Source organism: Leucopleurus acutus (genome assembly GCF_964270905.1).
Source record: "Leucopleurus acutus genome assembly, chromosome: 9".
Taxonomy (NCBI): domain Eukaryota; kingdom Metazoa; phylum Chordata; class Mammalia; order Artiodactyla; family Delphinidae; genus Leucopleurus; species Leucopleurus acutus.
Genome location: NC_139144.1, coordinates 75911395 through 75938949, shown reverse-complemented (window position 1 = coordinate 75938949; position 27555 = coordinate 75911395). Strand labels below are relative to the sequence as shown.

The window sequence follows — 27555 nt, the reverse complement described above, 5'->3', positions numbered from 1 at the left end:
GCCTACCTCAAGAAACAAGAAAATTCTCAAAAAACAATCTAACCTTACACCTAAAGGAACTAGAGAAAGAAGAACAAACAAAACCCAAAGTTAGCAGAAGGAAAGAAATCATAAAGATCAGAGCAGAGCTAAATGAAATAGAAACAAAGAAAACAGTAGCAAAGATCAATAAAACTAAAAGCTGGTTCTTTGAGAAGATAAACAAAATTGATAAACCATTAGCCAGAATCATCAAGAAAATGAGGGAGAGGACTCAAATCAATAAAATTAGAAATGAAAAAGGAGAAGTTACAACAGACACCACAGAAATACAAAGCATCCTAAGAGACTACTACAAGCAACTCTATGCCAATAAAATGGACAACCTGGAAGCAATGGATAAATTCTTAGAAAGGTGTAACCTTCCAAGACTGAACCAGGAAGAAATAGAAAATATGAACAGACCAATCACAAGTAATGAAATTGAAACTGTGATTAAAAATCTTCCAACAAAGGAAAGTCCAGGACCAGATGGCTTCACAGGTGAATTCTATCAAGCATTTAGAGAAGAGCTAACACCCATCCTTGTCAAACTCTTCCAAAAAATTGCAGAAGAAGGAACACTCCCAAACTCATTCTATGAGGCCACCATCACCCTGATACCAAAACCAGACAAAGATACTACAAAAAAAGAAAATTACAGACCAGTATCACTGATGAATATAGATGCAAAAATCCTCAACAAAATACTAGCAAACAGAATCCAACAACACATTAAAAGGATTATACACCATGATCAAGTGGGATTTATCCCAGAGATGCAAGGATTCTTCAATATACGCAAATCAATCAATGTGATACATCATATTAACAAATTGAAGAATAAAAACCATATGATCATCTCAATAGATGCAGAAAAAGCTTTTGATAGAATTCAACACCCATTTATGATAAAAACTCTCCAGGAAGTGGGCATACAGGGAACCTACTTCAACATAATAAAGGCCATATATGACAAACCCACAGCCAACATCATTCTCCATGGTGAAAAATTGAAAGCATTGCCTCTAAGATCAGGAACAAGACAAGGATGTCCACTCTCACCACTATTATTCAACATAGTTTTGGAAGTTTTAGCCACGGCAATCAGAGAAGAAAAAGAAATAAAAGGAACACAAATTGGGAAAGAAGTAAAACTGTCACTGTTTGCAGATGACATGATACTATACATAGAGAATCCTAAAGATGCCACCAGAAAACTACTAAAGCTAATCAATTAATTTGGTAAAGTTGCAGGATACAAAATTAATGCACAGAAATCGCTTGCATTTCTGTACACTAATGATGAAAAATCTGAAAGAGAAGTTAAGGAAACACTCCCATTTACCACTGCAACAAAAAGAATAAAATACCTAGGAATAAACCTACCTAGGGAGACAAAAGACCTGTATGCAGAAAACTATAAGACACTGATGAAAGAAATTAAAGATGATACCAACAGATGGAGAGATATACCATGTTGTTGGACTGGAAGAATCAATATTGTGAAAACGACTATACTACACAAAGCAATCTACAGATTCAATGCAATCCCCATCAAATTACCAATGGCGTTTTGTACGGAACTAGAACAAAAAGTCTTAAAATTTGTATGGAGACACAAAAGACCCCGAATAGCCAAAGCAGTCTTGAGGGTAGAAAACGGAGCTGGAGGAATCAGACTCCCTGACTTCAGACTATATTAAAAAGCTACAATAATCAAGACAATATGGTACTGGCCCCAAAACATAAATATAGATCAATGGAACAGGATAGAAAGCCCAGAGATAAACCCATGCACCTATGGTCAAGTAATCTGTGACAAAGGAGGCAAGGATATACAATGGAGAAAAGACAGTCTTTTCAATAAGTGTTGCTGGGAAAACTGGACAGCTACATGTAAAAGAATGAAATTAGAACACTTCCTAACACCATACACACAAAAAACTCCAAATGGATTAGAGACCTAAATGTAAGACTGGGCTCTGTAAAACCCTTAGAGGAAAACATAGGAAGAACACTCTTTGACATAAATCACAGCAAGCTATCCTTTGATCCACCTCCTTGAGTCATGGAAATAAAAACAAAAGTAGACAAATGGGACGTAATGAAACTTAAAAGCTTTTGCATAGCAAAGTAAACCATAAACCAGACGAAAAGACAACCCTCAGAATGGGGGAAAATATTTGCAAGTGAATCATCGGACAAAGGATTAATTTCCAAAATATATAAACAGCTCATGCAGCTCAATATTTAAAAAAAACAAACAACCCAATCCAAAAATCGGCAGAAGACCTAAATAGACATTTCTCCAGAGAAGACATACAGATGGCCAAGAAGCACATGAAAAGCTGCTTAACATCACTAATTATTAGAGACATGCAAATCAAAACTACAATGAGGTATCACCTCATACCAGTTAGAATGGACATCATCAGAAAATCTGCAAACAACAAATGCTGGAGAGGGTGTGGAGAAAAGGGAACCCTCTTGCACTCTTGGTGGGAATGTAGATTGATACAGCCACTATGGAGAACAGTATGGAGGTTCCTTAAAGAGCTAAAAATAGAATTACCATATGACCCAGCAATCCCACTACTGGGCATATACCCAGAGAAAGCCATAATTCCAAAAGACACATGCACCCCAATGTTCATTGCAGCACTATTTACAATAGCCAGGTCATGGAAGCAACCTAAATGCCCATCGACAGATGAATGGATAAAGAAGATTAGTACATATATACAATGGAATATTACTCAGCCATAAAAAGGAACGAAATTGTGTCATTTGTAGATATGTGGATGGATCTAGAGACTGTCATACAGAGTGAAATAAGTCAGAAAGAGAAAAACAAATATCGTATATTAATGCATGTATGTGGAACCTAGAAAATGGTACAGATGAACTGGTTTGCCGAGCAGAAATTGAGACTCAGAAGTAGAGAAAAATCATATGGACACCAAGAGGGGAAAGTGGCAGGAGGTGGGGGTTGTGGTGTGATGAATTGGGAGATTGGGATTGACATGTATACACTGGTGTGTATAAAATGGATGACTAATAAGGAAAAAAAAACATAAAAAAATAAATTGGTAGACTGAGTAAAGCAGATTGCCCCCTCATGTGGGTGGGCCTCATCCAATCAGTTGAAGGACTGAATAGAACAAAAAGACTGATCCTTTCCTGAGTATGAGAGAATTCCTACTGCTTGAATTCTTTTGTACTGGAACATTGGTTTTGTCCTGCCTTTGAACTCAAAGTGAAACATCAGCTTTTCCTGGGTCTCAGCCTGCCAACTTTTGGACTGGAACTACACCATCAGTTCTCCTGGGTCTCCAGCTTGTTGACTTACCCTGAAGACCTTGAGACTTTTTAGCTTCCTTAACTTGTATGGACCAGTTTCTTACTCCTTAATCTCTCTCTCTCTTTCTCTATATGTAGTTTCCTAATATATTCATATATGTATATTTCATATATGTATTTCCTATTGGTTCTGTTTCTGTGGAGCAATGTGACTAATACAGAAGCTCTTAATGTAAACTTAGCCAAGGCCAAAATAAATTATTTCTGAAATGTGCATCTTAAAAAATTCCAGTTAAGAAATGGCAAAAATTCAAAGCAAAGCCCCCTCCCTGAATGTATCATTTATCAATGGAGAAAGTTAATATCTATCACATAAAGTTGTTGGGAGCTCAAATTAGATGACATAAAACAAAACATTGAGTAAACTGCTAAAAAATATTTCTTATTAATTATAACTTTCACCTGAAGTAACTCATGAATGTTGATGGCCTTAGAAGAAAGAGCCCAACTAAATGTGGAAAATGTGGTCTTGAAAACTGGAAGACCACCACCCCCAAAAACATACTACAGATATGTACACACACCATGAATATGCTCATTACACACACACACACACACACACACACCCACACACCCACAGAAATCAACACATACAGACCTGTTTTGAGGAAAAATAATAAAGCTGACAAACTGTTAAACATTTTTATTGTGCAGACTTATAACTTTACAGGACATGCAGGATAAAAAAGTGTAAAATATCAGTAAGCATATAAAATTTCAGCTGTCTTTTGGACCAGCACTTGATTTGTACAAGGGACTAAGCATCTATATAGAACAGACATGTCTTGGGATACACAGTTTACAGATTGAATCACAAAGCAATTTCCCAAGTGATTTTCCTCATATAAAGATAAAAATATCTTTGCACTTAAAAATATTTCAGTATAGTACATTTTCAGTTATGTACACAGTTTAAAAGTAAAACTATGTCCATGCCAGTGTCTGTTTTAAATGCAAAAAACCTAAGTAGGTAACAGGTTGGCAATTAAAGTGTCAGGAGAACTGGAAGAGGCCAAAAAACAAACAAACAAACAAAAAAAACAAGCAGAATTCCAACAGTTGTATGGAAATAAAAATAAAAGCATAACTGAAGGTTAAAAATAAAGTCCCCCTGGGAAGAATCTTAATATGAACAGGAGGAATAAAAAGCTTTTTGATGTACCAGGCAGCTTTCTGTATGACTCAGGTTTACAGGTAAAATTCCTCAGTTTGAGTTCAGAAGAATTTGAATTTATTCCAGCAAAATTACCTCAATCTTTTATTACTGCCTCCTCCCCCATCTTCTCTCTGAGCAAAGTGATGCTTGGATTAGGTCCAAAGCTCCTGGCAGGGGGAGGGGCCATGTGTCACAGCATTACAGACAGTTGCAAGTGCTTTACTTTGAAGAGGTCACATTTGCAACAACTCTGACAGTCTCACACAATGGCCTCCATTTTATGAGCCCTTCCCCAGAGGCCCACTGATCAGCTGAAAAGGGAACACAATGTTCAGCCACTAAACCACCCCAGTGATGGATTAGTTTGGAGTCAGGAAAGCGTGATTATTCTTGAAAATAAACGAAGCTGAATAGACATGCTGACCTCATTCAGCTGGTGAGAGACGGGGACAGTTGGCTTCTACTCCTGCCAGCCCAGAGAGGGCTTGGCCCCATTTATCCACCTTAATTCGTTTAATGGGGCTGATGTGGACCATACTCGATATGGGTAAAGATGTTGTGTCATCAAGTGCAGACATGAACTTCATCTGATTCTGTATCTCAGAGTCAGAAACAAGTGTGAAGAACTAGGTAATGGATTTTTCTAATTTTGGTCTTCAGGGAGGCTGCTGACCTAATGAAAGTTGATGAGGTGGACCCTATTTGCAAAGGAAAACCTGAAGAACAGGAAGGCACTTAGGTGTCACCATCTATATAACAAATATTCAGGCACAGAAAGTATCACAGGTTAAAATTTCAGGAGAGTAAGGCATTAGTCGGATCATGTGCAGATTATATTTTCTAACTTGATAAAGATCACTAGATTCCACTGGATCATTAAAGTGAATGGCAGCAATTCACTAACAGTTCAGAGGGAAGAGTTGGTTGAAAACTGCCCACATACCTGTACACTCAATGGCAATAGCCTGGAATTCTTCCCTTACCATAAAATGATCAACATTTTAGAATAGGCAGTTGAGGTTGTTAGTTCTTTTTTTTTTTCTCCTCCTCAGTTCTTCATATTTCTCTCAAATTATCTTTCAACGATAGGCTCATATCTCAGCCAGTAAAACAATGATCCAAATGTAAGGAAAATATTTTAAGTGGGTTTTAAAAATTCATACCACCCCAAAAATAGAAGACATAGCTCAGAAGAGACAAATAATAGTTATGAAAACTGAGTGATTTCTTTGCTCTGAACCAAGAAAATTCATTCATATATTGTTGCTAACAACTTGAAATTGGCACCAAGAAAATTAAAAGGGAAAAAAAGAATCGGATATACTTCTATCCTTGAAATGTCATTTATATTTCTTTCTGCGTGTTGATGTGGATATTGCTGAATATTTTGCCAATAGACTCAAATAGCGGGTCACAGAAGGCGTGGACGTAGATGGAATAGACACGGCTGATGCACTGAATCTCAATCAAGAAACTCTTAATGCACGGTACAACTGCCCAGATGTGCAGAAAAGAGAGAATGGCAAAGTAAATGCCCCAGATGAGTGCCATTGGGATGCCAAGGAGGGCAGACAGCAAACGGTAAAACCAGTACTTCGTCACAGTGAAGGTGGTGAAGCTGGCCTTCCAGATGCCATCGAAACTGTATGTCCCTTCTGGTTCTGCAATCACATCTTCAAAATCAATCTAAAAGGAAGAAGTGACAGAACATGAGCATGAAATAGAAGAAGAAAAGAAAAAAAAAAACATTTCTGAGTATGCATAAATATATATTAGCTTTTATGTACAGGTTCTGTGTAAGATGCTAAAAGGCACCCAGCAGCATAAGCCTCGCTTGGAATTTGTAGGAAATTCAGAGATTTGGGCCCCACAAAAATCCCTAGGAGTGGCATCAAGGAGATTTTCTAACATGTCCTCCAGGTGCTTCTTTGCTGTGTGAAAGGTTGAAAACTGCTGCTCTGAGGGAAACTAAATGGATATGATAAAATTCCTGCCTTCAAGTAAAACCCAGCAATATGGATAAGTATACATGGCACTCAATAAAATGTAAATGACATGACCTAAGTTAATTGACTCCAAGACAACTACACACACAGTGTTAAATGGTAGTTAGTTCATAACTGATTATCAACTCTTCAAACATTCAACTGGTAGAATATCTTCAGGAAATTAGATCATTGTGAGCTCTGAGGATTCAAGAAGTCTTCATGGGGTGGTGGGACCTGAGCAGGGATTGGAAAATGGGGTATGATTTGGAAAGGAAGGAAGAAGGGATCTTGAAAATGCAGTGAGCAAGGCCCCAGGAACAAGGAAGGATGATACAGTGAGTGTCACAGGCAGATAGACCTCTGTGGCCACGGCTGGAAAGATGGGTTGAGGCCAGATTCAATTTTATTTTATATACAGTGGGGGTCTATTGAAGATGTTGGAGTGGAGGAATACAGCCACAATCAATGCAATCATTTATCAACATGAATTTGATATCAGTGTCCAGCCTGAGAAAAAAGGAAGAGACTCAAGGCAGAGAGATTCTTGCTGTATCTCAAGTTTGAGATGGTAGGGCCAAAACTGGAATAGGCCATGAAAAAGAAAAAAGAAAAGAATAAATAATGAATTTCAGGATGTTAAAGGAAGAATCCACAGGACTTAATTACTTCAAGGATAGGGAGAGAGAAAAGCCTAAGGTGAGCTTTGAGCTTTGAGCTTCAGGTTTTCCTGCTAGAGAGAGCAGAGGTGACATTAAAAGCAAGAAGAAAATTAGGAAGGCAGTTAAGAAAATGTTAAGAGAGAACTTAATTTTTGAATTTAGCAAACAGTAAGGTTTTGAATAAGGACAGATGCAAACATCAGTGATCCACACCTGTACTAGTCCCTTTTCGTGGCCACTAGGAAGTAATCAAATGAGTTTGCAGTCACATAGCACTTAATAGTTACCAAGTGCTTCTACATGCATTGTCTCCATGTGATCTGGGATTTCAAACCAATCTGGGAAGGTAGGTTGTCATTTTACAAAAGAAGATACTTAGGTTTAGAGAGGTGAAGGTGACTTGCTGAAGTCAAACACAAAGCAATGGTGGGGACAGAATGCAAACTTGGCCCCTTTCCCAAATAGCGTTCTCTCCCACAGTATGTGTTCACTTAAGCAATTAATTCCCAGGAGCTTTTATCCCTCTGGAAGGATTATATAGACTAAACTGAAGCATAGGGTAAAAAAATTACCACCAAAAGAATAGGACAGAGCCAGCTTAACTGCTTGATGGTGGCAGCAATATGAAGGGATCTAATGTAGTTGAAATCCAAACAAGTTGATGACTGCTAGCAGCAATCCAGCTAATCTCAGGATTAGGGAATTAGGACTTGGGTGACTACATGGAGCCTCTCAGTGCCAAGGAGCCACTTTTGATTCAACACAACAAAACCTCTTTCGTAAAAAGTACATAATACTTACCAATAGTTAAGGTTTATTTTCTAGAACATTCTGTTTCTTGATCTGTTGTCCAATGTCCTAAGAATATGTAATATATAAAAATGGTATGTCCACAATTATCTAAATGAAGCTAAGTAAATTTATTGTTGTTCTAATGTTTTCTTTCTTCATTTAGATCTAGACTCAGAAGTAAACATTTACTTGTGTGTTTTCAAAGGCTGTTCTAAATATGTGGCAAGTCAGATCAGTCCTTTAATGAAGTTTCTGTGCAGTTTACTTGTCTACTGTGGGGTTTTGCTCAGATAATGCATTTTCCTAGAGCTATTAAAAATAAAGCCCTGCTGTTTTCCTTCATTCAACTGAAAGGTACCCAAAGAATTGAGTATTTTTTAAAGATGACCTTATTTTGTAAGAGGATTTGGTGAAGTCAGAATGAATGCGCTAGAGCAGGTGTTCTTAATCTGAGTCAAAGGATGGGCAGTGTTGGTCCACGAATGCCCTGAAGTGGGTGCATACATTTTGAATGTACAATAGAAAAGGGTCCATTGATTTTTCTTAGAAAATAGTCTATTACCAAAGAAGGCTGGTAAGCACTTTATGGGAACAGAGGATTCCTATCTCTTTACAGAACAGAATTTAAGCACGTCTGCCTAGAGATTCTTTTCCAAGGGAATGGATAGTTACTAACATTTGTTGATTGGCTATCATGATCAAACACTGTTCTCATTTAACTTACAGCAACTCTGTAATTTATTATTCCCATTTCATAGAAAAATGTAAGGTTTAATAAGTTGTCCAGGTAAATAAGAGGTGGATTTGAATTTCTAATCTGGTTTGAAAGATACCGACTCTTTCTTCAATACCACATTGCTTAAAAAAATATTTTTCAAATTTTCTCTAAGACGATTATAGTATTTCATAATTAAATGGTACATTAACAAAAAAGAGTTTATTGAATTTAACCCTTTGTTAACTGTAAGAATTCCCACAGTGTGGTCTCTGAGGAGCATGTTACGATGAGGTCATACACATATATACACAATTGGTCCTTAGTGAAGATCTATGAACATATGCATGTGTGTAAGATTTCTCAATGATAAGTTAATTTTTCTAAACATAAATATAAATGCTTTTTTCAATGAATATTTTGGAAATTCTTAAGCTTTATTTTAACTTGCTTTGATTATTTCAAAGCAAGTTTAGTGTTTTTTAATGCTTTCCAGAAACTGCAGTGAGCATGATTTATTTATCCTCAAATATCCAAGTAAATTTAGAGCAGGTCTCCAGGGGTGGACAGCAACATGACAAAACTAACATGTTATATAAATATATTCAGTTAGTTGCTGCTTTAGTCTTAAAAACTTTAAGTGGCTTAAAATAATATTAAAAGTAGAACCAATTAGATGCAGCTGAGAAAAAAAATAAGGCAGGTTAAGGAAACACAATGAAGCCAGAAATAATGTTTCATTTCTCTCCACCTCCATTTCTGCAGCAGTAATAGTAATAGGTTTTTGTGAGGAGAACATGAGAAAATTTATGCAAAGTGCTTAGCATGGGGATAGAGCATTGCAATACAGTAAATGCTTAATAAATGGCATTAAAAAAGTACTTGCTCTGGGTGACTAAGCTTTTTAATTGCAATAAGAGAAACTATCAGCTGAAAAGTATATGGTGGCTGTGAATTCAAACCTCATCAATGCTTCAAAAGAGCTAACTTCCATCTGTAATCATCTTTAACACAACCCTCTGAGATGCGTGCTCTTATTCTCATTTTACATATGAGGCTACTGTGGGAGGTTAAGAAATTACCCAAGGACACAAGGATGATAAGTGGCAAAACTGGAACTTGTCCTACCCCAAGTTTGACCTTTTTCTGCTTATGTATCCCTAGGACTATAAGCTCTTCCAGTAGCCTTATTCGCTTAATTTTCACCCATATATATATGCTTTCTAAAACATTCACATTTTGATTATTAAAGGAATTACTCTTGTTAATGTTTCCATTTTAAGTTAGGACATCTAGTAACTAGGATGTTGTGCATTTTTGGTACTGATTGAATTTCCATGGCCTTGAACATTATGTTCTCACAATCCTGGGCACCTAGCCAAGGACTCTCTCTAAATGGCAGATAAGGAAACTGAGGCACGATTTAAATGGGCCAGACATTCTCAAGGTCCCAAGTGAATCAGTGGAAAGGCTGAAATTAGAACTGTAACTTCCTGATTCCCAGGCCTAGGTCTAGCCCTGCCCTCCACATAATTTCCCTAGGAACTTACATCTCTCTCCCCAGGTCCCTTCTCTCCTACCCCATTCATATCTCTAGGTCTCCTGTAAGTCTCTCACTGTCTTCTAAGACATAGACTTGAAATGTATCTCTGTGTGAGGTTAGGAGAAGTGTCCTTTTCTCAACACTAATACAGACATTTCTGTACATTTATCTAGGGTGAAGAAAACTGGAGGGAATATTTTGAAAACTATCCTCATTGTACATTTTGATATGTATTCATAATGCACTGAACCCAACAAAGTTCTGTTAGTAATCAGTCATTCCATCTAAAGGTAGTTCACAATTCCATCCGTCAAAGCATAGTTGCTTTAGCAGATTCATAGGTATTTAAAGCTGAAGGAATCCTTAAAGAAAAGGAGTCCCATTTGAGATAGAGAAATCAATGGGCAAAGCTGTCAGATGACTGGATCAAGAATACTTTCCCACTTAATGGCAGGCACAGGACTGGAATTCAGACTTAGAAACTCTCCTAGGCTCTTCCACAGCTGTCTGCTGTCACCATACATCCTCAATCATCTGGATGCTACATTCTGTAGTCAATGTAAAAGGCAGCTAGGCTTGTATGTGAATTTGAACATCACTGAATGAATGATGATGCCTGTTTCTGACAATCTCCAGTGTGCTCATCGTTCACATGCATCATTGGTTTGATTTATCCCTTATCAAAGCTGTCACTCTGGCGTCCCGTTCCCTCAGGGACATGCTCTTCTTATCCCTCTATAGGAGGGCAGGTCTTGCTCAGAGCAGAACTTTATCTGCTCACCTAGATTTGGAGCAGAACAGCAGTTAGAGATTTGCTTTTAAACAAACACAAAAACCAAGACATGCAGGTGCCATTTAGTTTCTTAGAATGGGATGCCTCAGATGAGGTTGAACAGCTTCTCCAAGAACTGATTTTCTGTTCTGTAATCTATGGAACAAGTTGCGCCTCTGGCCCTAATCATTATGCAGACTGCAAGATCAAAGGCATAAATATGCTTCAGTGATATTTCTGTGTCTCAATAGATGCTTTATAAAGAGTCAACAGTTTATATAACTAGATTTTTATAAATGACATTAAATACTTTTGTGCAACATTGACTTACGATGCTATAATTTTGGAAACGTAAGTTAAAAATCTATCAGCAGATGTTCAAGAAAAGCAATCTGTCTCATTGTGTTTTAATAATAGCTGGCTAATACAGTAAGTCTCAGATTTCATCTTGTTACATGTATGCAATGGAAATATTTAAAAAACATTTTATATGTACACAGGATTAAAAAACCATGGGGTCATTTTTTGTCTCAAAATTTGGACATTTTATTTATGAATAAGGAATTTTCAAGAAGGAAACTTTAAGTATATTTGAGATTTAACAAGCAATGATGCTTGCCTTGTCTGTTTCTGTGGGAAAATATCTTTTTAGACTTTTGTCAAAATTGTGAAAAAATCACAAAATTGTGATTGTATTGGATATATGGAGCACATAAATAATAACAAACAAGATGTTTACAGAAGATGTGTGTTGCCTGCTCTAAATCCACAGTCCCACTCCTCTGCCAAGTGAATCTCCGTTTATTCAGGTCTTGGAAATAATTCTTTTATCTCAGAGTTAAGTTATAGTTGGTTATAGACTTGCCAGGGTAATCTTAGTCTCCTTGGTGAGTGGTCAGTTTAGAGTAGACATGTGACCCAATTCTGGCCAATGAGATCTAAGTAGAAGTCTGCTGGGCAAGACTTCCAGGAAAGCTTTATCTTCCTTATGAAAAGAAGCAGAGATATATGGTGTGGCCCTTTGCCCCTTTCATCCTACTTAGAAAATGATGTATTTATTGCCTTAGTGTAGAGAAGTCATCTTGTGGTCATGAGGTGACATGTATAATTAAGAGAATAGAAGATGCTGCTTTTGCTATTACCAAACTACTGAAACAATGCCAGTAGCTGTCTGCCTCTAGACTTCTCCTTATGCTCTTATTTTTAAGCCACAGCTCTTCAGATTTTCTATTACCTATAGCAGAGAGCATTCTTAAGTGATATAGTAACTAACACTCTTTCCTAATTTTGGCATAGTAGGTGTACAGCTCCTCATATAGAAACCTGAATTCAACTAATAACCTCAAAATATCTTTTCAACACTACTAGACTCTACCCCCAGAATGTACTCCTTAACCTGTATCAGAAGAGTTTGTTTTACATTAACATTTAGTTTTAGCAAAGTGTAAGTAGGATGATAAATTGACTATGAAAAAGCAAATTCATGTATTCTGTGATAGCATCTAAGATGACTCCCAGTGATCCCCCCTCCCCCACTTCTTGGTATTCATGCTTTGTGTAACACCCTCCCCTTTAGTGTGGGCTGGATTTATTGATTTGCTTCTAAATAGTAAAATGTGGCAAAAGTGATGGGGTGGTCACTTCCAAGATTAGGTTACAAAAGACCATGGCATCATCTTGCTTCCTTTCTTGCTCTCTTGCTTGCTTGCTCTGCTGGAAGCCAGCTGCCATGTTGTGAGCGGCCCTATGGAGAGGTCTGTGTGGAAGTTAACTGAGGGAGAACTCTAGCCAACAGCCACTGAAAAACTGAGTCCTCAATCCAGCAGCTTGGGAGAAACTGAATCCTACCATTGGCCATGCAAGTGAGCTTGGAAATGGGTCTTCTCCTAGTCGGGCTTTGAGATGACTCCAGCCCTGTCCCCTGGACTGCAGCCTGTGAGAGGCCCTGAACCAGAACTACTCGGCTAAGTCACACTTGGATTTCTGACACACTGTTAGATGGTAAATATTTATTGTTCTAAGCTACTAAATTTGGGGGTCATTTGTTATGCAGCTAGAGATGACTAAAACAAACCATCCTTATTTTGATGATCATGTTTTATTTTCTATTACATTGCTCTTTTTTCTGTTAGATAATTTAATTTTTAAGCTTATAGAAAAATGTATATAATGAATGTACATAAATATCCTGGAATTTGGTCCTGGAGCAAAGTCTAGAAATATATGAGAAGGAAATGCAGCATTTTCAACTTTCTACAATTCATATCAAACTGAATATTAGAAAAGTTTTAGGCAATTGATAGTGCTATCAGCGCATATCCATAAAGTGCTTGCCTTTCTACCCAGATATGCACCAAGGACTAAGAGCCAGCTCCACCTAGAAGACGCATCACTGAATCTTGACTTCTGAATATAATGTCTTCAATGCACCAGCACAGGGGTAGTGTTGCAAAAGAATCAACTGGAGGGAGGTTGCTTGTTAAAATGCAGATGCTCAGGCCCATTTCAGACTCAGATCACACTCTCTGGGTTGGGGCCTGGGGAATCTTATGCAAATGATTCCTAGCGAATGACACATCCATTTGGATTTAGTGACAACTTCTTTTTGTTGCCGATACTCTTTCCCCTCCATGCCTGGAAGCCCTAGTGTGCTTCCTGCTTCTTTCTGGAAACTTCTCATGTGCTGGCTGGCATCTGGAAGTTGATGGATAATGAATGAATGGAAATTCTCTTGAAAAGCTATTCCTAATTTAAACCTATAAATATTTATTATTGGACAAGGATGAATGACTACTATTTATTATGAAAAACACAAAAACTGGCAATAGAAATCCTGATTTATTTTTCATGACTCTAAACCCAGTATAAACAAATGCATGTTTTAAAAATCAAATACATACTTCTAAAATCCTAACACATGAACCAAACCCACACATACAGAAGGAGGGTTGAGACTAATTTCAAACTCCCCTCAGTGTTCTCTCACATATTTCCAACATGTTGAACAGCCTTTGAAGTCAGTGGAATAAATGTCGTCCATGAGAGTGTGGGTGTAGAGAGGGCTGAGAACCAGCACAATTAAATGTTACCAGAACACAGGAACTTTGCTCTAATGCCTATGTGTTTTCTCAGGGGCAAAGGCAAAATACCCATTTGTTTACTGGGCTGAACTAGCACCACTGTAGGAAAAAAGCTGCAGTGTTCTTGCAGCCCCGATTGAAAAGAGGAGGCCTGGACTGTATCCTTAATGCTTATGATTGCTTGGATTTCCAGAGGATCCACACACGGTCCTAGGAAAAATGTAAACCTGGGGTGGGAACATTGAAGTGTTCTTGGGCTGCTTTGGGGTAGCAGGTGCTAGGCAACTTCACCTTGTGGGAGAGCACAGGATTGCCTGAAGGGAGAGGGCTGCATTACTAACCAGGGTTTCAAGCTGAAAGAGGACAGAAAGGTGGGTATATACCTACCTCTGAGTGAGAGAAGAGGGCTGGGTGTAGAAAGAGGGGTGCAGAGGGGACCTGCAGTCCCTGGCCTGGGCCTCTAGCTGGGACCCTTGAGTGTCTCTCTTTGGATTGACCTCCCTGTTGTTGCTTCTCAGACATTACAGAGACCTCAGAATAATGATATTTTATACATATAGTGTCCTATTTCACTCATCTGCTTCTCTTCACAAACTTGTGAAGTTCTAGGTTATCTTCATTACAAGAAAGGAAAATAGTCTTTTATTTCCCCAATAAGGAAAGGTCACTTAACTAATAAATGAATGGACCAAACCAGGACCTAGGGTAGGTCTGTATCTGTTGTACCCATCTTGGTATCCTCCACAATTCCTAGTAGTACTATGCACACATTAATTAGCAAATATTCCTTCAATATGTATAATATTTTAAAGGAGCTATAAATGTCCACTGAAAGAATGTAGGCATACATTAACTATCATATTATCTACTATGAATTCTTTTCCAGTTTCACAAGTGCACTTTTATTTATCGATATTTTTGGTATCCCATTTTATTAAAAGAGATGTTCTTTTCACCATAGCTCTATAATACCACGATCTGATCAAAATGAAGTGTAGGGTTGGTTATCATTTAAGTTACTTGAACGGCACGGAAAGCCTACAGAGGAGGGGGCAATTCAAACTCAGAAGTCTTCAGCTTTAAGGAAGAATGATTTAGAAAATATTGGTTAAAGCATGTTGTTGCTTTGTTGGGTTTTGCCTCAATGATCTGAATAACTACAGTTGTGTAGATCTGGCCCCAAAGCAGGGGGCACGCACTGGAGTATGCTGAGGAGGGGAAGCAGGGGTAGAAGCAGAAGTAGCAGCCCAGCTCTTCGGGGAATCAGTAGAGCACACCAGTGGGGAAGAGATAGAGTGAGGAGAGTGAATTTGTTCTTTGGTGTCTCTAGTCTCCACTTTTCCTCATGTTTTCCTGTGTGTGTGTGTGTGTGTGTGTGTGTGTGTGTGTGTGTGTGTGTGTGTGTTTCCCCAGTGCAGGAGGCCTACATTGTAATTTGTACTTTAGAATGAATTTAGGTGACTATGTTCTTTTTCCTGGCAGGGGTATAGGGGAATGCACAGAGCAAGGCAGAGCATCATCTCCAACTGTCCTTTATTGTGTCATTAATGGACTTAGGGCATGAGTGTGGCAGATATATTCTGAGGCAGAAGAGTTGTACAGAGGTTTTGGAAAAGCAATGACATACATTATAGAGTACTATATGCCTCAATTGGTTCATCACATCCTGTATGTGAGGACCTTCAAGGCAGGTGTTATTTCCCCCATTTTACAGACCAGGAACTTGAGTCTCAGGGAGGTTGTAATCAGTGACTGAACCAAACGCAGGACTTAGGTCTCTTGGATCCTCCATCACACAACTCTCTTTAACCCCACACCAGTCCTTATTCTGCTTATGAAGCCCTGCTCAATCAGAATCACGTAGGAATTTCTGAATCCACGTGCTCTGGTTGCTCTCCCTTGCCTGCAACCATGCTTCCCATCCAAACTAACAGATAATGCTGCCCTGACTCAGCATAACCATTTCTACCAGGACAGGGCATGTGAATCCAAGCCAGAGGATGTGGCTGGCCTCCTTCTGCTGTCAAACCTCCATGCTCAGCATTACCCTCACTCTCCAGCAACCAAGCTCTTCTCTGGTCAGGACCCCCTGAGTCATTGACCATTGGTTACGAGGGTCCCCATTGCCTTGTCACCTCTCTGTGGCTTTTTCTGGTTTACCATAACATTGTACCTTTCCCTATTCCATTCCTGTAGGGCCAGTGGTTCTCAAACATTAGTCCACTCATTTCTTTGTTAAAATGCAGATTTCTGGGCACTGAGATTCTGAGTCGGTTGTGTCTGAGAGTAGGGTCCTGGTGTCTGTACCTCCTCCCTCATTTTGATGCAAGTGGTTATAGGTAAGACACTTCGAGAAAGAAAAAAAAAAAACTGTCTTAGGCTGTCTTAGCTCTCTGCTAGGTGAGAGGATCTGAAAAATCTAACACTCAGATCTGAGTGGGCATGATATTAAGTTAGTTACTGTGTTGCTCTCTACTGTTGAAAGGCAATATGGTACCCTGCTTGATAGCATGAGGGCTGCTTTGAATCTCAGCTTTGCTAAGCTACTAAACCTCCCTGTGCCTTAGTTTCTTATCTGTAAATTGTGGGTATAATGGTACATACTTCATAAGATTATTCTGTGTATTAAATGACTTAACTTATGCAAAATATTTGGGACAGTGCCAGGGGCAATGGTCAATACTACATCAGGAGCTTCTGGCCCAGGCACCCAAACCAGGAGAAGTGGGGAAGTGTCAGGGATTTCAGTAGCAGTGTTGGGAGGATGGAGGAGCTATCTTGGAACAGGAGAACCTCTTGGCATTCCTGAAACCATTTTGTGCAGGTGGGTGCTTATTTTCCATTCTGCCATTAAGCAAATAAGAAGGATTAGCTCATCTCTTGCATGTGTGTTAGCCCTCTGGAGTTTATTGTAAACATGAGGCATACATGCCCTGGGGGAGAAGATGCTCCAGCTGACTGAGTGACTGGATGTGTCTGAAAGTGGCAGCAACACCAAGCAGACAAGACTCTCTTTGCTTTAGATTAATTCCTTTTTGCCTTATTCTTCCTTTCCTTTTGCCTTTCACCTGAAGGCAACCACCAGGTTTTTCCATCTTTTGCTCTTCTTAGGAGGGAGAATAAATGATCCTTGGGTTTGTATTACACTTTGAAAATTTAAGTTAAATTTCCCTGCTCTGATAACAAAAATATACACTCCTAGTTTACATCCTGTTATGCATTGAATTGTGTTCCTCTGAAAAAGATACGATGAAGTCCTAATCCCCAGTACCTCAGAATGTGACCTTATTTGGAGACAGGGTCTTGTAGATATAATTAGGATGAGGTCACACTGGTGTAGAAGTGGGCTTCCCATCTGAGATGGCTGGCATCCTTATAAGTAGATGGTAATGTGAAGACACAAGGAGAAGGCCATATGATTGATTTGAGTTATGCAGCTGTAAGTCAAGGAATGCCAAAGATTGCCAGAAAACCAGAAGCTAGGGAGAGACAAGGATGGATTCCCCTGCAGGTTTCAGAGGGAGCATGGCCCTGCTGACCTTTTGATTTTGGACATCCAGACTCCAGAACCATGAGACTGTAAATTTCTATTGCTTTAAGCCACCTAGTTTGTGATACTTTTTAAGGTATCCCTTGGAAACGAATAAACATCCTTTTGAAATTGCTAAAAACTGTCCTTGATGATGAGATGATTTGGGGATTCCAGAGCATTTTCATACCTCCTTGAGTATGCTGTGCACTCCTTCTTCTGGGGATCCCAGTCAGGAACCTAAAACCACATTTGGTGTACCTGAGACCAATTGGCCGTGAGCCTTCTTCAGGAATCTGGAACTATCTCTCCTGTCCACATGGCCTCACATTTTCATTATTACAAAAAGCACCTAGTTTCAGGTGGCTTGGTACAAAGCAGGCTACATATCTTTTGATTCCTTTTTTTTTTAATCTTCAGGCTTCTGGTATTGATTTGGTGGCACTTGTTGATGTTGAGTGTTACCAAACAAGTGACATGGAACAGTTCACAGTGTAAAAATAGGCCAAGCAAGGGCCAGTGATAGGAGCACTGAGACTAGAGCATTGAACTTGAACAGGGAGGAGCCATACATTGGGGGCGCTTATGTTTGTCATCCTTGAGGAGAAATAACTGCAGCCCTTCAAAGTGTTGGAAGCTTACTTCTCAAATAGAAAGTCCTGTATTGTTTAATGCATGGAAATCTTATTTTATCCAAACATACAATGATAAGGATTCATCCAGAGGGCTCACAAAATTCTGTGTTTACACTTGGGAGTTTGTTATTCTTTAAACTTCTGGGCATGTCATAGGAAAAATATGAATGATCACTGCACTAAAGAAAATAAAAGCTCTTTCCATTCTATCAAAGACATAAGAGACGGAAATGTCTTCACTGTTTTCAAGCTACCCATTGGTTCACATAGACATTTGTTTGAACCAGAGCTTTTTAAACACTCTTAACTTTTTTTCAGCTTCTACAACTCACTTCCTGATGGCAGAGGTTGTTTCCTACCATTCACTTAAGTCAACCTAGTGTTACTAATAGTTTTCATCTTACCTCACTGCTTGAATATTTTTCCCTCCAGTGCTTTAAGTCTGTTTATTAAACAAATAGAAAATTAATGAAATAAATCTCTGTAAGTTTGAACATTGCTTGGTTAGTGAGGAAAAGGATTTACACTATGGTCCTTGTAAGGTCTAAGCAAGGATAATCACAGCCCATCATGTGACTCCCAAGACATAGCTCCCAAGCTCTACCACAGGGTTACTTCATCTGGGCACTTGTTGGCATTTTGGGCCAGATAATTCCTTGCTGTTAGGGTGAGGGTGCTGTCCTGGGAACTGTAGGGTGATTCTCAACATCTCTGTCGTCTACCCACCAGATGCCAGTAGCACCTCCTAAATTTTGACAACTAAAAACGTCTCCAGACATTGCCAAGTGTCCCCTGGGAGGGGGAGCAAAAAATAATCCCTGGTTGCAAACTGGTGCTCTAGAAAATCAGAATACAATTTGCTGAGACAGTACCTGAACTTTAGAAACATTTATAGCCTAGAATGCATGCATATTTATTGCAGGCACTTTTGGTTTACAGTACTGTGGCCTTGTGAGTTCATTCATTGCTTCATTCAGTAGTTATGAAATACCTACTTTTTGAGGATGGAATAAATGAACCAAGCAAACAGAGCCAGGATAGGGTCTATGAGCTGGCTACGGGTGTCACTGAAAAGGGGACAGTGCCAATAAAATAGACATGGCCTCTGGCTGCTCAAGCTTACTTTTAGGTTAATAGAGGAAGTCACTTTCTTGCCCCTCCCCAAATCACTAACCTCTTGAATTTAGACCAGACCATTTTTTTCATCCCGCCTACCCCACACCCCACACTTATTTAATGGTTTGATTTTGTATGTGTGTGAGATTATTTCTGCTACTAGACTGTAAACTCCCTGGAATCTAGTAGATACTAAATTAATATTTGTTGAATAAATTAGTGAATGCTTCCATTTATTAAGTTATATTTCTCTTTTTCTCCTATTTACAAGAGCACAAACACGATAAAATCTCCTTTAGGAAAGAAAGTTCTGAATGTGTTATTATCTGGCCAGGGGCTAGTGATTGCATTTATTGATTGCATTCTATTATTCTAACCCAGTCATAGTAATTTTGGTAAAAGAATGATCAAAAGGTGAGTAATGACAGGGAAGACAGAGCTATTCAGTTTTTGTTTATCATGAAATTTGGGTTCATACCTACAGATTTAGGTTTAGATTTAAACCTATAGCTTAGCTTAGGGAGCTGATGAGCTCCCTGAGAATGTTCAGGGGGTCTGGAATTCAAACAACTTCATTTTTACTTTCAGATTCATACAGCTGGGGTGCTAAATGATGGGATTAAAATCACATAGGGTCCTAAATTCTGAACTTTATATGGGTCAGAGAGAAACAGACTCTTTATAGCTGGGTAATGGGAAAATATGATTCAAAGTAATAGTGCTTCCGTCCTGTAGTTCTTAGTCATCTGATCCTATTGCTCACAGTTGGGCTGTTAAAAGAACTTCAGAAATGTGGCCATATATGAACTAGGTGAATTTGATAACTGTTGGCACTCAGAAAGTCTGAGCATTTTCTATTTAGCTAGACATTTTTAAGACCATTGCTCTAACTAAAGTTGCAAATAATTATGAGTTTCTTTGTTATGTGAACTAAGAGAAATTGGCTGGTTACAAAAAATAAAAAACAAAAATTACTGAAAGTTTGTAACCAACTTTGGAACTGATTTTCTGATCCATCTTTGAACACAAACAGCCAGTTTGGAGGCAAGGGCAGTAAAAGGAAAGACTGCAGAGTTCTGAGCCCAAATGAGAAGGGGAAATAAACTCCAGCTCTTGATCTTCTTCAGGACCAAATATTTATTTGCAGTATATTTGCATTCAGCATGCCATCTGTTGATAGCTCAGTATTTCAAAGATGATTTAGTTAAGTCCCACAGCCTTAATATTAAGAGTAAGAATGACAATTGGTAAGATCTAGGAAGAAGGTAATAAAAATAGTATTGATGAGGGGGTCCTCCACCGTTATCTCTGCATGGACTTTTATGCACGTTTACAGCGTTCCACACTTTTATGAATACTGGTTAACTGGAATCACAGAATTTTAGAAATAAAAGTGACTTAGCGATCTTCTAGTTCAACTTATTGATTGTTAGATGAATAAACTGCTGTCCAAAGGGTCCAAGTGACTTTTCCGAGGCCCAAGGTAACACTTGAGGTCAGTGTCCAAGAGAGATCTGGAATTCAGGTTTCATCTGAGGCTCAGTTTCCCCATCTGCTCTGAGGAGTGATTGGCATCAGTAAAGCATTTCTCAGTGACTTCTCTCTTCTCTGTGCCAGGCCCTGGAGAAGTGTGGGACACCTGCCATCCCTAGGTCCAGTGAAGCTTCCTGTGGCCTCTGCACCATTAGGAGAAAAACCAGTGCATGTTGTCAGCTCCATTCCTAGTATGCCTGAACCATGAACCCAAGTGAAAAAGAGGGATAGGGATGATGTTCTGACACTCTAACCTGCTGATCTTCCTCTTGGGGAGAATAGAAAGAATGAGCAAAGGAAAGGGAAAAACACCAGGACTGAATTACATAAGTGACATGAGATTTATCCCACATACAAAGTCTATCTTATGTAGTTGCTATAGCAGAGTTCCAGAAAGCACTTTTTTTTTGTAATAGGAATTTGAGTGATAAATATCATATTCTAATAAAAATTCTAAGGACTCTGCAGGATGAGGACCTAGAGAAGTAATAATTTCCCCACTGTAGCCCTTACAGTCCTGAAAGTTTTGTCATGATACACAGTTTTATTATTAAGAAATTCTGCGAGTCGAAACCAGACTCAATTCCAGCTGTACATTAGCATCACCTGGGGAGCTTTCCAAAGAGAAAAGAATACATGGGCCTGGGCCCCATCCTAGACCAATTCAATCAGAATTTCTAGGGATGGAGCGTGTACAACAGTATTTTTAAATGTTCTCCAGATGATTTGTAGCTAGGGTAAAGGACCACTGGTCTAAAGTCACAAAACAGCCACCCTTTGCAGAAGCCACACTCTCTCATGAGTTTAAATCACAATAGGGATTTATACAAGCTGCAAAATTGTGTGACTATGCAATGTGTAGGAGGGATTGGATGGGCAGGCTTGCCATAAAGATAATGTTTCATACTGACCTTTTGGTACATACAATGCATGCATTTTGTAGTATTCTACTTTCAGATGTTTACCACTTGCATTCTCAACCACTGTTAACACAATGCCACATCAACTCCTCTTTGCCCCCAAACAAACCAGGTATCCTGCAGGAATAGAGGAAAGTGTTCATACATATGCTTGTGCTTAATTATGAGACTGTGTCAGTATTCTTATACACCAAATTGTAGCTGTAGAGGTAGAAGGATTTGAGAAGCTACATAGACAAGTAAGTAATTTAACACACCACTCTTACAGAACAACCTCTTGTGACACATTCCTGGGATTAACTGCTCTTATTACTTGGAATTTCTTCTCCCATGTAACCTAACTTTTCTTTTTTTTTCAACTAACCCCTTCCTCCTTTTTCCTTGTCCTGAATGGTGATTGTGTCTGAGCAGTATTTTCCTTGTTAAGTCTCATAAGAACCTAGCAGTAACTAAAGGCAGTTGTCATTTTATGTTCAGTTTCAACTCCTAACAAACTGCCAGACAAAACAGTCCCTCCCCAGCCCTACCTGGGTGTTTCTCTTCATCTCTTATCTCCTTCCTTTTGCTCTTCCCTAGGATCTTCCCAGCATCTCTACCTCCTTATAAGATCAAAACAGATCCTATATTTAATAAGTCTGACCAATAGCAAATAAAGTAGAGAATCTTGTCTGTGACATTTTTGTTTTTTTTGGATTACATTCTCCTTTTGATTCCATTCATTGTGCTTCCTTTAAAATATCATTAAATTATTGAGATGTTTAATGTTCAGACACAATTGATAGACTTAATTTTGGTCCCCTATTGCTCAAGGGGTGTGGAGCATGATGGATTCATTTAAGGGTGTGTTTACAATAGTGATTCTCACCCAGGAGATCTTGGTCCCTTAGGGGCTGTGGAATTATTACAAAGGGTTTCCATATCCGTTGTGTTTACCAAGCTTTTTTTTTTTTTTTTTTTTTGCGGTACGCGGGCCTCTCACTGTTGTGGCCTCTCCCGTTGCGGAGCACAGGCTCCAGACGCGCAGGCTCAGTGGCCATGGCTCACGGGCCCAGCCGCTCCGCAGCATGTGGGATCCTCCTGGACCGGGGCACGAACCCGTGTCCCCTGCATCGGCAGGCGGACTCTCAACCACTGCGCCACCAGGGAAGCCCTACCAAGCATCTTGATTTTCCACATCACAAGCTCCCACAGAAATGACAACCCTCTCCTGATATTTTCTTATTTTTCATATATTTACCTATTTGTTTCCCACTTAATAGCTATACGTTTTATTCCTAGTCTTTTAACATTATCTTACTTTGTACTGGTTTTTATCTTATTTTTATGGGCTATTTGTAACTTGCCAAAAATCACTTTGATGTTATTTTTTATATATGTTAATAAGGTCATTGTAATTGGTGTCATTTGTAAGTTGAGAGTCCTCTTTAACTTGTTCATTCCAGTCATTGATAAAGCATTAAATGTGCTACGACTGTGGTCTTGGCTGTATATTAGATATCAGTCACACCTAAAATTCACATTACACATCATCACCCTTTTTTAATGGCAATTTCTAGTCCTACCTATGCTTAACTGAATAATGACCCTGATTTCCTATACTTAGCTTATTGATGAGAAAACTATTTGGGGTCAAATTGACACATCTTACTCTTATCCTTATTATAGTAAATCAACCTCCTATCACGGGAAATGATAGAAAGAAGCATATCTGGAAAAGAAGCTAACATTCATTTCACTTGGCCTAGACATCAATAATGAAACAAATGATGTCTGACCCCTTCTAGAAACATTTAAGTGTTTTGCTTGTGTTTTGTTTTGTTTTTTTTTCTTCTGAGAAGAGATCTGAGATCTGACAGACCACCTATGAGGTACAAAGAAACTTCTATGCTTTTGAAATAGTGGATACCACATCCCAGCTAGTAAAATCTCAGATCTCTGTGTACTTAATATCTAGAAGTAATAAAGCGAAAGAGAAGGAAGAAGAGGCTTGGGTTTCTCAAAGCTGTTGTCTCCTTTAGGCTTTGAGAAAGGTTTTAGATTTTTCTTCAGAACTGTCTCCAGACCTAGTCATTTCTCTGATGTTTGCATTTGTCCAAAGGTATATGGGGAGTCTGACAGGGAGTCCTTCTACCCCTCTCTTGGCAAGGGAGCTCTCATGTGGCCTGAGACCCAACTCTCAGCCTTCATACTTCTGGCCCCAGGGCGCAGTGCCAAGCAGCAGCAATGGCATCTTTTGGCATTCTAGGAATCTGCCTGCCCTGCCTGCGAGATACTTAGGAGATTAGCCTTATTCTGCAGGCCCTGGGAAGTCATCCAGGTGCCTCAGCCTGCTTATTGGAAGGCTCAGGAGAGATGTATCTATGTCCTCTTCAAACTGGAGATTAAAACATTCTAAATAATAAATTTATATACATATTAGAGTAGGTTGTCTCTTTACCTTAGTAAACAGAGTGAATGTTTTTGGATTTCTTTCTTAATTATTTGGATATGTTTTTCCTTATAAGGCTGTAAATGTGGCAGCTGCAGAGAAAAGGAGCAAAGGAATACACTCAATGACATAATCCTACTGTCTTTTAGCTCACTGAAGACATTCAATTACTTAAAAAAGAAATTTCAGATTCTTTTCAGCAGATTCAATTTGGCATCCATTTTCTTTCTTTCTTTCTTTTTTTTAAATTTTTACTAAAGTACATGCATATTTTTCTTTAATTGGTCTTTTTGCATGTCCACTTTTCCTCTAGACATGAAGTTTTGTTTTGTTTTGTTTTTTTAACATTTTTATGGGAGTATAATTGCTTTAGAATGGTGTGTTAGTTTCTGCTTTATAACAAAGTGAATCAGTTATACATATACATATATCCCCATATCTCCTCCCTCTTGCATCTCCCTCCCTCCCACCCTCCCTATCCCACCCTTCTAGCTGGTCACAAAGCACCGAGCTGATCTCCCTGTGCTATGTGGCTGCTTCCCACTAGCTATCTGTTTTACATTTGGTAGTGTATATATGTCCATATATACACTACCACTCTCTCACTTTGTCCCAGCTTACCCTTCCCCCTCCCTGTGTCCTCAAGTCCATTCTCTAGTAGGTCTGCGTCTTTATTCCCATCTTGCCCCTAGGTTCTTCATGGCCATTTTTTTTTTTTTTAGATTCCATATATATGTGTTAGCATACGGTATTTGTTTTTCTCTTTCTGACTTACTTTGCTCTGTATGACAGACTCTAGGTCCATCCACCTCACTACAAATAACTCAATTTCGTTTATTTTTATTGCTGAGCAATACTCCATTGTATATATGGAGTATATCATATATATACTTCTTTATCAATTCATCTGTCGATGGGCACTTAGGTTGCTTCCATGTCCTGGCTATTGTAAATAGAGCTGCAATGAACATTGTGGTACATGACTCTTTTTGAATTATGGTTTTCTCTGAGTATATGCCCAGTAGTTAGATTGCTGGATCATATGGTAATTCTATTTTTAGTTTTTTAAGGAACCTCCATACTGTTCTCCATAGTGGCTGTATCAATTTACGTTCCCACCAACAGTGCAAGAGGGTTCCCTTTTCTCCACACCCTCTCCAGCATTTGTTGTTTGTAGATTTTTTGATGATGTTGGCATCCATTTTCTGACAGCAGACTCCGTGTGGGGCCCTGGGTGGGCACTGGGCAGCCACAGTCCTGGGGCCACCAGGGGCCACTGTTCTGTCCTGAAGGACTTGCATATGATGTGGGAAGAGAAGAGGGGAGAGAGGCATGGGGATAGAGAAGCAGAATGCTTAGAGGGCTTTGATACATGCTAAAATAGAAACAAAAACAGAATGTGGTGGGAGCCAAGAACAGAGATGACCAGTTCTGATGAGGGCAGTCAGGGAAGGCTGACAGAGGCCCAGATATCTGAGGTGAGCCTTGGTGGATGGCTGTGGTTCTGTCAGGCAGGCTCTGGTGCACAAGGATGCATGGCAAGTTCCATGCACAGTGCAGAGTAAGTGCTTCCTAGATATTTGCTGAATGGCCTTTCTAGGGAGCACCCATCTGAGAATGACTCTCATTCCTACCTTTATAACTAGAATAATAGGCTTACCCAAAATATTTTGGTGAACTGGTGGTTATTAACCATTTCAGACAAACAATTTCTCTCCCTACTAAAAAGCCTGACACTTAAGAACAAGTGAGAAAGAGGGCTCTGTTGACCTAACCAAAATAACTGGCAATGAAATCCAATGAATGCAGTTGCATTTCCTTGACACGTTTTGGTATGCCCACTTCCAGCTATATATTATTATTACTAATATAGAAAAAAAACAGTGAGCCATGATTGATGGAACATTTTAATTGTTCTTCTGAGAGATTAATGGTACGTTGTAAAAATGCACTGTTCTTCACTTCTGGTATTTGTTTTTGAGAACAAATATGTAGTTATTAGGGAGGAAGTCTCATAGAAACTACTTTCAGGATTAAATAGGCATTTCTCCCACTAGCATAAAACTAGGATTTTTCTCAGTTGTTTCCTATTTTTACAATGTATTGCTGTAATGGCACGAATATCTGTAGAAACTGGACAGAAAAATCAAGAACCTTAAATGAAGCTATTAGATGCAAAGTGCCTGTCAGGACCTGCTTCATTTTCTCACACCTAGCCCTCCCTGCACATCCAGGCAGGATCAGCTGCAGCCCAGGAGCCGTGGCCAATCTGGGCAGTCAGCGTGCTTTAAAGACTCAGGTAATTCAACACAAGCCAGCGTTGCAGCTTGTCTGGTCCTGAGTGTGTGTTCCACTTCTAATCACTGGGACACATCCCCACTTTGTACCCCACTTCTGTCTCTGGGATTTGACCCTCCCTGCCTTGTTGGGAGCTCACCCAGCTTGCATATTTCTTGAGGTGTGTGGGGTTTTATCTTGGTCTTTACGTTGGTCCTTCCTCCTCCTTTCCCAACTCACCTACCAGAATCTAAAGTCTGACCTTAGAACTGTAGGCCTGTCACTCCCAAAACAGACCATGTCTGGAATCCCCCTGCCAAATGCTGCTCAGCCACTCTGAGAACACAGTCATGTCTTTCCTCACTATGGAGACACCACTGTCTGCTTGGATCATGATCTATTACAGAGAGGCACTGGAGCACAGTGGTTAAGAACCCTGGTCCTGGGGTCTAACTGTCTGGGTTCAAATTCTGAGCGTGCCATTTCCTACCTATGAAATCCTGAGCAAATGGTCAGGTCTGAATCTCCTTATCTGCCAGATGAATATAACTGAAAATGATAGCACCTCCTCAAAGGGCCGTTGGAGGAGTAAGTAAAATAATCTGTGCCAGCAAGCTAGCCTGTAGAAAGTGCTGGAGGAAGGCTTCCATGTCCCACCTGCACATTTGGCATCCCTTGGTTTGCCCCGTTGCACTGAAGTTAGCCCTTTCTGTTAGCAGATGTCATATCTCATCAGGTCACTTCCTGGCCTAAAACCACCTCTGTGGGTTGCTGTGGCCTACACAGGGACAGGTGCTTTGACTGGGCACAGGAGGTCATGCGGATCTGGCTCCTGCTTGTGTCCCTTGCTCTGGCTACACTGACCTGCCACTGGTGCCCAGAACATGTTAGGTGCCCTCAGGTCTCTGTACCTTTGCTCCTGCTGCTCCCTCTGCTGGCATCCCTTTCCTGCCACACATGCCTGATGCTCAGCCTTGGAGATTGTTGAGAACTCTCTGCTTTGTGTCCAACTATAGCGCATCCCTAAGTTA

General features: G+C 39.5%; 2 protein-coding genes across 4 annotated transcripts in view; one reads left to right on the top strand and one right to left on the bottom strand.

The window, feature by feature from the left end:
* TFEC (transcription factor EC) overlaps positions 1-27555 on the top strand; it is a 675276-nt gene that overhangs the window by 99074 nt on the left and 548647 nt on the right. The gene's annotated exons all lie outside the window — the stretch shown is intronic.
* CAV1 (caveolin 1) overlaps positions 4010-27555 on the bottom strand; it is a 33784-nt gene continuing 10238 nt past the window's right edge. For both annotated transcript variants that reach the window (XM_082846553.1, XM_082846554.1), the window contains exon 3: positions 4010-6223. In XM_082846553.1, coding sequence (XP_082702679.1) covers positions 5882-6223 — 342 coding nt within the window. In that variant the 3' untranslated portion in view covers positions 4010-5881. The remainder of the gene's footprint in view (positions 6224-27555) is intronic.